Source organism: Dipteris shenzhenensis, chromosome 33 (genome assembly GCF_047967505.1).
Source record: "Dipteris shenzhenensis isolate YYH24624 ecotype China chromosome 33, Dip_SZ_1.0, whole genome shotgun sequence".
Taxonomy (NCBI): Eukaryota; Viridiplantae; Streptophyta; class Polypodiopsida; order Gleicheniales; family Dipteridaceae; genus Dipteris; species Dipteris shenzhenensis.
Genome location: NC_141628.1, coordinates 26361157 through 26372793, shown reverse-complemented (window position 1 = coordinate 26372793; position 11637 = coordinate 26361157). Strand labels below are relative to the sequence as shown.

Here is an 11637-nt window from a genome sequence, read left to right as displayed (position 1 = left end):
GGGTGCAGCAATGGCTGCATGTGAGGTAGCTTGGTTGCGTAAGCTACTTTATGATATGCGTCAGTCCACAGATGGGCCAGTTGTCATTTATTGTGACTACATGAGCAGTATACACTTGGCAAATAACCCAGTCTATCATGCTAGAACAAAGCACATTGAGGTGCATTATCACTATGTGTGGGAGAAGGTTCTAGTAGGTTTTATTGATCTAGTTTATGTCAGCACAGAGGATCAGGTAGCTGACATATTCACGAAGGCATTGGGCGTAGAGAAGCTGCACAAGTTTAGAGACCTGCTTGATGTGCAGGAATTGGGATTGAGCACGAGGGGGAGTGTTGAGATATTGAGCTCCACTCATGATATGCCAGGGTGACCGTTGTGCATTTATGTCACCAATTTGTTAGCTGCAGATGCGGTTGGTACACCGCCCATGTATAATAGCTGGATGACAATTATCTTTATGTACTCTAGTTAGTGGCTCAGTTAGTATGCCACCTTAGTTAGCCGAGTTTGGTTTGAGACCCACATATAGGGTCCACCTATTCTTTCATACTAAGAGAGAGTTCTTTTTTGGCTTTCACAACTAAGAAGAGGAAAACTATTTTCAGCCTCCACCTTTGTGTGTATTCCCCCACCATTGTGTATGTGAGAAAGCTGCAAGTGACTCCTTAATTCTCTCCCACTCTCTTCACATGTATGCCATTGATTAGTTGAACCTATTGCTCATTCTCATAGGGCTGCATCAGCTTGGGAAAGCACACAACAAGTTGCTCTTGCTCGGTATGTTGTGGCACTACATCGAAACTTGTAATGCCACTTCGAGACACTTTCTCATGTTTTGGGAATGCAAAGGGGATCATTCTTATATATGTACTTGTGCAATGGAGGGGAGACTTTATATGTATGCATTGTGTAGTGGGTTTTCCATGCAATTTATACTCCATGAAGGAGAACTTTACTTTAGTTTATAGTAGCCTATGAAGCGTATGAGCACATATTATGAAGCTGGGATACATGTACATTATCCCACATTTTAGTGTGTGGAAGGCATACCATCACACACACATTTTGTTGGGTGTATGCAAGGGACTTATCAAATGAACCCATACATGAACTTATCAAATGATCCCACATTTTGGTGGGTTTGCCACACAAGCATCTCTCATCTATAAAGCTTAAATTATAATTTGTGAGTTAAATACCAAAACATGCCTTGTATCTACTATTAACCATGTTTAATAAAGAAGACTCGAATTGTTTGATAGGTTTAAGAGACACTATATGATTCTATATATGTATTATATATATCTTTTGAGTATCTCATATATACATATATGGTTCTTTCTATATATGGTTCATCATTTTCTTTTTATTGTTGCAACTCTAAAGCTAGAACATATATATATAGCTTATGCACACAACCAACAACTCACTCCATCTGCTCTTTTCTATCTATGCATGCCTATGTCTATGCATGCCTTTCTCTATGTATGCCTATGTCTATGTAAGATGAGGCTCAGCCACCCAACGACTGGAAGATGGACTGATTACCTTCTTTTGGAGCATCTCCTGAACATCTTTATTAATGCCCTCAATTTGCTTTGGTGATCAACGTCAACGATGAGCCATATTGATTGGAAAAGCAGCCTCTGTTCGGATTGAATGGTGTAATGGAGCAATTGTTCGGGAGGGAATTGATGGGTCAGCCACCACAACATTAGGAAACTAGGCTAGAAGGTTATGTATTTTCTAGACACGGGTTGATACAGACACAACTTCGGCTAATTGAGAGCACACAACAGACTCAAATTCTAAGGTTAAGGCAAACAATTGTTTAGGCAATGAATAAACATCGTGATCAAAAGTTTGATTGAGCAAGGAAAAGGAAACATGTGCTAAGGAACTAGAAGAGTATAGGGTTGGTTTGTCATCAAACACCAAATTCATGTTTGTTGTGTGTGTATATGAAGTTATGTGATGCTTATGCTATGCACGCATGTTATGTTAGGTTATAGCATAGCTATGCTATGTTTTGTTATGTTATGGTTTGGAAAGTAAGATTCCTAGGTGGGGCTAGGAATCTTACTTGAGAGCACACAATAGACTCAAATGCTAAGGTTAAGGCAAACAATTGTTTAGGCAATGAATAAACATCGTGATCAAAAGTTTGATTGAGCAAGGAAAAGGAAACATGTGCTAAGGAACTAGAAGAGTATAGGGTTGGTTTGTCATCAAACACCAAATTCATGTTTGTTGTGTGTGTATATGTAATGCTTATGCTATGCACGCATGTTATGTTAGGTTATAGCATAGCTATAGTATGTTTTGTTATGTTATGGTTTGGAAAGTAAGATTCCTAGGTGGGGCTAATTGATAAGTAATCTTTCTAACAACCCAAAGAAGATTCATACCATGGATTCAAGATTCATTGAATTGGATGGAGAGCCTGAGCATATCATGTCACCATCCTATCTGGACTGTACTCAATGTTTGATCCGATTTACATGAGCGCATGACATCTTCTTGTTTTCTCTGCAACACATAGGTATATCTCCGTATGCGGCGCACTAGCGAAGAGTTTGAAAACTTTTGACCAAATACAGAGACATGGTAGGGCACCGAACGTGCTCGAACTCTGGAGTCAGATAGTTTCAAAGGTTTTGACTGCATACACAATCTACAGACGAGCGCAGGGATAGAGAGGGGCCAGGCCCCAAGGCAAGACTGCAGTCATCTCACGTAGAGTCACCGGATTGAGGGCGACAATCGAGGTGCCTCAAAGGGGGGGAATAGATTTGGAATGGGGGCATGTTTGGTTGGAGCTTGGACTAAAAAGCAATGGAGTGTTCGAAAAAAACTATTTTCGTGGAAAAACCTTTACACAAAAATTGAGAAATTAGTGACATAGGAATTTTTACAAATTCAATGGTTTTTCTTCTACCTCCCCTCAAAATTTTTTTCCTTTTTTATAAAAAATAAAAAAATAAAAAATGCCAATTTATATTACTAGATGGGGGGGGAGTACCCCAATAAAAATCCCTTACAAAAAATGGCCAACAAAGAGGGGCAGTGCCCTAGGCCTACGCCAGGACCGTAGATCACACCACAGTTAACTATGCGAGCACGCATTTCAGTTCCGCCAAACATTGGCCTTCTAAAGATTGTGTGGACTCAAGGACCTTACAGATGTTCACTAAAAATGTTCACTAAAAATGTCTTAATACTAGCCAATATGAGACCCTCCATGATCACTAACTTCCCAATAGTTCGAAAGGCTAACTGATTCCTTACCAACTAGATTAAGTAGCAAACCACACCCCATTTTTGAACTTCAAAGGTATTTTTCAAAATCTGAAGGTGCAATTACACTAAACCGATTTATCCATGGACATTATTGCTTTTTGAGTGCTTGTACAAGCACCTTGCAAACATATATTTCCAAATAAACAAGCGTTGAATCTTCAAATGGGCCTGCCCAAAAGGAGTGGACATTCAAATTAGACAAGTTAACTCTAGATAGGCTATGGCTATGGTGACGGAGGTGTGGCAATGTTGAAGAGGAGGCACCATGGAGGCACTGAAGCTGGAGATCGAGCGCAAATGCAAGGCCGTCGCTAAAAATTTCTCAGCGCGCAAATTTGTCAGGCGCTCGGAAATCAAACAGAAGGAGTTGCAGCGGCTTCGCGAGGAAGAGCAACGAGAATTGTACGAATGCGCTGCTAAGTCTCAGGTTTCTTCCTCCGCTCTCGGGCATGATGATTCTAGCAATTCCCTTCCTCTTTCCTCCCAGGTCGCATCCAAGTCAAGTAATCCCTCTACCCAGGAGGAGAAATTGGACGAATTAGTCTTGCCCCGGGCTAAGGTCATTCGTCGGCTTCGGTATCTGAAATAGGCTATCATTTTATTTGGTGAGGACGATGACACAAGGTTGATGAGGTTGAAAGCTTTGCTTAAAGCTGGGGTTACGGATCCGGATAATGAATTGATGGAAGGGCAGAGGAACGATTTCCTTTAGGCATTCAATTATAGCAAGTGGAAGAACACATGGGGACTGAAGCGTCACTGGTAAGCAGCAAGTAGAAGCATCGGGGACTGAAGCAGCGAAACCGAAGCAAAGGAGAAGCTCGTGAGGAAGAGCGACTGCGGCAAGCAAAAGGGGAGGTAGAGCGAGGAGATCGAGCGGAGGGGGGTGGGAATTTTTCATGCAATGGAGTGTATCCTGGAGGAGGATACATTCATCAGGTACTCCCATCTTTTCTCTGTTTGAAGCTTCGTCTTCTTCTCCTCTTTGTTTTTCGTCCCAAGGTAGGGCTTTCTTTTCCCGCCCTTTTTGGGTCGCTCGTCTATGTTTCTTGTCCCCAGGTATCACCTCCATCCTGCTCTAATCTTTACTATCTTCTGTTGCGCCGACTCAAATTCTCCTATGAGTGTTGCATAAGGTTTTCTATTCTCGTTTGTTGACTCGATTTCCACCTTTTCCCTTACTGTTGAAAGACTTAGCTTGCCGATGTAATTTTTCAACTCAGTTTCTAATGCGTTTCATTTCCTTTGTTAAGTACGGCGTTGGAGGTCCTTTATTGTTGCTACATGGTCCTCGGTTTGGTATGAGCCATCCATGTCTTGTGTCCCCATTACCAATTATTGGGGTTATGATTGATTATTGTACTTTGAGTGCAATGATATTGGGATCGATTCATTTAGTGATTCATTCAATTGATTCTTAATATCTAATGTAGTTGGTAGCTTGAGTATAGGTGAAGGAACTAATGGTAAGGATTAGCGAGTGTACTAATCAACTTGTCACACACGGTGCATGCTATATGGCCATGGGCCAATGTTTTAAAAATAGTGAATACCAAGACATGGGCTATTAATTGTGGATGAGGACATATTATGCCCTTTTCCAAACCTCATTAATTCATGTAATCAAACACGCAAATGATGTCACTAGCAATTTAAGTAAGAGGGATGTTACAAATAATTGTTGTTCTGATATCTCTCTCCGGACATTCGTTTATTTTAGTCCCCAAATCCTCCTGAACGCCCAATGAGCAGATGGATCCGTTCGTAAGCTTGTAGAAGATAAGCTAAAGTAGTTTCAAGAGCAGAACTTGCCTGCATTTCTTCTATCGTTGGCACATGAGCTTGCGAACAATGGGCCTCTTCTTGCAGCATGGCATGCATGAATTTGTTTCCAGGTGAGTATGAGTATTTTGACTCATTTCAGTGATGGATTTGCATTTTCAGTGTGGATCAATTGATCTGATATCTTACTGGTTATCACCAAAGGGATTGGGCTCTTACATGGCTGTCTTGCATTTGGTCATGTTTCCTTTCCTGTTTTAAATGCTAGCAGAGGTCGTGCTAAGGCTCATTGTATGTGGAGCATCGCCAGTATGACGTTATTTTGCTACAAGGTCCAAGTAACTGTAGGGAACCTTGTCGATTCTCTTCATAAGTAATCAAGGGTCAAACAATGTTGATGGCACAATGATCCCATGGGAATGTAGGCTGAATCGATGGGCTTTCAACTGATGCCTCTCAGATCAAAGTTTCTTGAAGATACTTTCGTAAGTAATCAAGCATCAAACAATGTTGACGACACAATGATCCCATGGGAATGTAGGCTGAATAGATGGGCTCCCAACTGATGCCTCTAAGATTAAAGTTTTATGGGTTTAATTCATGTCAAGTCAACCATGCTGATATGACCCTTGGTAGGTCTAATATCATTGGTGCAAAGTATTGATAGTCTTTGAAAACCATTTCATACCTCTCATTTCCAAGGATATAAATGCCTCTAAAGGGCAAAATGCCACTTCATATCTCTCATTTCAAAGGAGATAAGTGCCTATGGAGGGAAAAATTGGCTTGGCTAAAATATTTAGAGAGGCATAGAGAAACATAAGCAAAGTCATACCCACATCATAGTTTGAGGTATCGCACCTTCAAGGCCCATGGCGCTAGTCTAGGGCTTATTAATTGAGGAGTAAGGCTCAAGGGGTGATCTTGGCAAGGGAGGGGAGGAGGGATCAAGGTTGGGAGAGGGGTTATATGGGGAAAGGGAGGAGATGTGTGTAAAGGATAAATGCGTAATGGTCATCGACACCAAGCTAACATTTGTATGATAAAGTTTGGCAAAATATTGGAAGTTGATGTTACTGACAAAGATAAGTAGATAAAGTTTGTTGGTAGATTCGTATATGAGAAGCATACGTTCATAGGTAAGGATTGTTGAGGGGGATTAATGTATACAAATTTTGTGCTGCTGGAATTGACCCCGTTTGTAGTGGTTTCTTTAAATTTTGTCTACCTTTGTAGGTTGGTTGACGTGTTGAACCCCAAAAGTAAGGCACTTGTGGGTCATTTCTGCAAGGTGATGAAGATAGAAAGATGATTAAGCTCAAGCTATCAATTTTGAGGGTGACAAAAACTGTTGGATAAAAAAGCCACGATATTCCAACACAAAATGCTCTTGGGTAGTGTGCACAAGGTCAAGGTGGGAAAGGGCTGGGCAGCTAGGATGGAGATCTTGCTCTGTAATAAGATCTATGTAAATCTGGAATCAAGATACTGTTAGATTTGAGGGCCTACTGTGTAGGTAAGAGTTGGCTTTGTAGGCATGAAGGCTGCAATGCTCGTGTCCGTCATCAAAGAAGCCACCCCCGATGTATTCCTGTTGATTTTGACATACGGGTGCTTGGACCAGACTTGCCCTTCCAGGGAGAAGATTAAACACATTCTTGGAGGAGGGGGCTGGCAGCTCACATTGGCTGATAGAGAGGGAGTGTTTGATTATATGGATTGACCCCCGAGTCCCCACATGTAAGCCCACACATAGGGCTTAACAGTCCATGTAGGACTGCTATGGAGCTTCCCTTTGTTGGGGCTGCTCATCGGCCTATTTGGAGAGGTCAAGGTTGGGATTCAACCCAACATATAGCCCTTTATATGGGCAATGGAGCTGGGGCAGCACAGTCCAGCAAATGCGTGCTGGAGATGGGCCATTCATAGGCCAGGAAGGAGGGATTGGTCGGCCAGTCAAAGGGCAGTTTGTGCATTGCACATACTAGTCGACAGACCAGTCTGGTCTGTGGGGTCAGCAGATCCACGAACTGGATAGTCCACCTCAGCGAGTAGTTAGCCCTATATATAGTTCTCATTGTTGGGGTAGAAGTAGAGCTATTAGACATGCATATCAGTTCTTCAGGAGTGCAACCCTAGGCACTAGAGTAGGCAGATAGTGGCAGCAGCATGGTGCAGCAAAGACACCAGCAAGTAGGAGCCCTTATCACATGTGGAGAGCTCAATCAATGAGCTCAGAGGTGCACATAAGGTGCTGACAAAGCCATGGTAGGGTTCCTCCCCAAGCCAATCAAGATCTCGCTTGAGAGGCATGCAGCAGCAGGAGAGAGTAGGAGGTTTGATAACAACTTGTGCTTCGGATCTAGCCAGGAATTACAAATTACTCATGCAGTTTAGAGATTCTGGCAGATATGTGACTTAGCATGGCAGTACTAAATTTGGTGGGTAATGTGGGTCTGAGTGGGTTGGGGATTGGGGATTGGGATTCCAGGCATTAAGATAGTTTAGGACAGGTTTTCTTGATGGTGTTACATCAAATAGTTGATGCATCTATGGTGGAGCTTAGAGAAACATCTATGATCCTCTCAAGCTGAAATGGAGAAGATTAGATGGACATTGTTTGGATGGAGCAAATGGAGGTGTAATAGGACAAGCAGGACGTATGATAGTCATCGCCCTGAATACATCACTGTCACGACAAAGAGAGTGATTGGAAAAAGATGACAACTTGATTTTTTAAATCCACTTGATCAGTGAGCTGTAATAGGACAAGCAGGACGTGTGGGTGTATAGCTCAACAACCAAGGACATGTTCAGTATGCTTGAGTATTTTTTCCAAGCCATGAGGGTGTGGGTCCACTGGTGGTCATTGACTAGTGCGCGTCTGTATCCATATCATGGTCCTGTCTGTGAACCTTCTAGTATGTACTTGGTTGCTACACATCTCTTTCTACTTCAGTTCTGTGCGTGGAATTATTACCTGCTTGTGTGCACATATTTAACACCCAGCACCTCCCTAGTCGGGTGCAACAAGCTGGCCAACCAGCCTGCATAGTGGCCGACCCACCCTACTCATGGGGCACACATCCCTATATGAAGGGCGCGCACAACCCTTTATGAGGGCCTAGTATCAACTCTCCTTGATCAAAGATCTTGGAGGCCAAGGATGGGCCTACTGAATACAAACTCAAGGATTGTGCCTGACAGCAGGGAATGAAATCGAGAATCCATTGTCTGAAAGAAGACAGCCTGTCTCTAATGGAATCCCAAAATGTTAGTTTATAAGCCATGCCTCAACCATAGCCCCTAAGATTCATGTCGTTAATTATTTTTTAAACGATACAAACTTTGTCCATGAAGGGGAGAGGATAACCTAGGCAGTTTCACCTATCGGTTAGTGTATATGGACCGATATAAGCTCTTGGGTTTGCACACAAGCCACCAACATGAACCTATCAAATGATCCCACCCTTTGCACCTGATTGGCAGGTATCACTACCACCAACAAGCCAGCAATCCTCTTGATGGATCCAAAAGGTCAGCTAGCAACGCATCTTGCCGTGTGCTGCTAGAAGCTTAGAGTATAGGTCATAGAGTCGTATCGACCTTACCCTTGCATTGACACGGTCCCAGTGCTGAGACAGGGTCTTGGCCTCTTGCTGCTATAGGATGCCAAGGTCCTTCTCAATCTGGCAACACCTATCAAGGTGAAATTTGCCAGGTCATACGACTGTAACACAGACTCCATCATCACCCGCTAGACAACATAATTGAGCCCATCCAATTGCCTGATCAATCAGGAACATGGGCAACACTATAATTCCAGTCTTGTTCTTTGCCATTTCAAACAAGGTCGCCATGACAAAGTGAAGAGGAAGCTATACTGAAAGATTAGATGGATGGGATAGAAGGTTGAAGAAAGGAGAGGGCTAGGGAAGCGGATGAAGGGGCTAATAGCCCAATGTACCTTCACACCTCGCTATTCATTCCTCAGTAGCACGTCTTCTATGATCCAAGAACACCCTTTAGTCACCCAAGTTAATGGACACCCGAATAGTCCACTCCTCGCACACGCTCCTCCTCAAAGACACCTCCAAACAACACCCTAAACCTCCTCTCTGTATGTTGGCTTAACACTCCCTCCGCTCCTCGGGTCTTAACCCAACCATTGCTCTGAACCATGTGAGAAGTGTAGTGGAAATGAACAGAAGAGAGAGAGAGAGAGAGAGAGAGAGAGAGAGAGAGAGAGAGAGCATGCCTCACACATACCACACTAGGAAGGAGAGGAAAGCACAAAAGAACTACAAGTGATCTCTGGAAAAAGCCCCACTATAATTGGGGGAAAACCTCTGCGCAAATAGGTTGCTCAAGAGCTCTATTGGACAACTCGACAACCTCATCAACTGGAGGCACAAATAGTGGATGAACTGCTACAACCCTACCCTAGAACTCCTCTAGAAGGCAGGAGGCAAAGCTCCCCATAACTGCTCAATTGAGTTGGCTATGTTGCTCCATCAGGTGATGAAAAGAGGGCTGAAGGGGGGGCCTATATATAGCCTCCTAGCCCCTCACTAGTCTGCAAGGTGGTCGACTAGCCTGCAAGGTGGTCGACCCAACATGCCTATATGGCTGGTTCCCTTTAGCCAACAAAAGGCCTACATACAAGAGGTGGCCCTTTGAGCCTAGACGGCTGACCTGGCGGCTAATGGGCCGACCCCTTCTGGCCTCTCTAAAGGTTGATGCAAACCTCCTATATGAAGGATGTAGGCCCTGTCCCATGGCTACATTGCCCCTCTCCAAGAGATGACACCTATTGCCCTAACATAGGCCTCCAAGAGAGCCTATTCTACTCTACCCTCATAGGGTGCGAGCACACCCACAACACATGTCTCCAGGAGAGCCTATCCTACTCTACACTCACAGGGGGTGGGCACACCCACAACACAAGCCCTCACTCATCTACCCTAGCCTCACTCACGGGGTGGGCACACCCAAACGCAAGGCCTCCTCTCTCTAGGTGACATCATGAAATGTTGACTTGTAATAGATGGGCCACCCTTGTCAACATCATGGGGTGACTGTTGGCCCACAGTTAAGGCTGACTATGGGGCTAGAAAGAGGCTGCCATGGGGCCATACTTATTGCCCAATGGTTGATCAAAGATGAGCACAAGCAGCACCAAAGAGTGGGGAGCCTAATTCATTTATATACTTGGCCCTAGGTAAGTTGTAGCAATGGATGTTGCGGTAAACTCCTAACTCATGAGCCCCCATATTAAATCATTCAATATTGTTATCTTATATTATGTAGATTCAATAAGTCCTAGGTGTTGAGTTTTTTGGGTTTTTTTTTCGATCTACTAATCTTATAATTATTGTTTCTATATGAAATCAAAGAAGTGAAGCTTGTGGGTTGATTTTAGTGGGTGGAGCATGTTTAAAGTTTCTACTATTTCGCAAAGCAACATGAATGATTTTAAGGCTACATTTTCAACATTTTTTGTGCTTGATCTAAATTGTGTCTCCTACATTTTTTTCAGGAACACGACTCGGTAATTGGCAATGTGGTCATTCAAACCAAGAATGGACTCAGATTTTGATGAAATTTTCGTGCAAAATGAGAAACAGGATCGATTGCTATGTTTACAATATGGTATGTATGTATGGATTGTTGCATACGTTGTCTCAAAGCTACAAAGTGAAGGCACTTAAGGCATCTAATAGATGGTTTGTAGAAAAAGAACTATATTTTGTATAAATACCTCCAATTTGTGGGCTGTTGAAACACGTTTTATGTCTATCTTTTGTGAATTTATGAATGTGCATGAATTATCTCTTATGGTATTTCTTATTGCAATGTTTTTGAAAACTGTGGGAACAAATGTTTACTCTCTTGTGACTCCTACGACCAATCATGATGTACCTAAAAATTGTGAGAATGTATGGGCTACATTTGCAAGCATCCACTATTGGTTACCAGCTAATACAGAATTGTAGGCAGGTTAATGTGGAACTAGGCTAACCAATAGGATTTTCCCTTCTTGTGGTTTAGTTGTTGACACGATTGACAAATAGGTTCTAGAGACCATTGAAAAGACACTGGAGATTACGTGGTCACTCTGTAATCTGCCATATGAGGAGAGCATGGGGGAGGTGGACGAGGGTAGGATTGGGTTGCCACATGGGAAGCACATTGGTTGTCATGTGGGTAGCAAACAAATATTGAAAAGACAAGAAAAGGGGTTGCCACATGGGCAGCATATAGGGTATCATGTGGGCAAAGGAAATTACATGGCAAGGTTGGGTCTTCTTTAGGGAGTGTATAGAATGCTAGTGCAAGTGTACAGGTAGGTATAGAGGTTTACAAGAGGCTACAAGGACTTGGAGGTAGAGGTTACAGAAGCTAGAATAGATCCGAAACAGAGGTAGAATACATGGAGCAAACAAATGACTTGTTTTGCATGGGATTTCGGCCAGTAATAGAGCTAGAAAAGACTTTGACTAACACCGTATAGGGCCTAGGCTAGTGATTGGATTGAGGTGCTAGAACAGT

The 11637-nt window shown here is 43.0% G+C and overlaps 1 protein-coding gene across 4 annotated transcripts; it reads left to right on the top strand.

Annotated features, from left to right (window-relative positions):
- Positions 1 to 3494: 3494 nt before the first annotated feature.
- LOC147879892 (uncharacterized) lies at positions 3495 to 10825 on the top strand. 4 transcript variants are annotated; one of them, XR_015540681.1, is made up of 2 exons: positions 3495 to 4242; positions 10625 to 10825. XR_015540681.1 is itself a non-coding variant. In XM_087372106.1 (2 exons), exons 1-2 carry the CDS (start codon positions 3569 to 3571, stop codon positions 4013 to 4015), a joined length of 285 nt encoding a protein of 94 aa, XP_087228232.1. In that variant the 5' UTR covers positions 3495 to 3568; the 3' UTR covers positions 4016 to 4486. The 4 variants fall into 4 exon arrangements, 1 of the variants encoding a protein (XP_087228232.1); XR_015540680.1 differs by lacking the exon at positions 10625 to 10825 and adding an exon at positions 4557 to 4572; XM_087372106.1 differs by lacking the exon at positions 10625 to 10825 and having other exon boundaries at positions 3495 to 3730; positions 3893 to 4486.
- Positions 10826 to 11637: the final 812 nt, after the last annotated feature.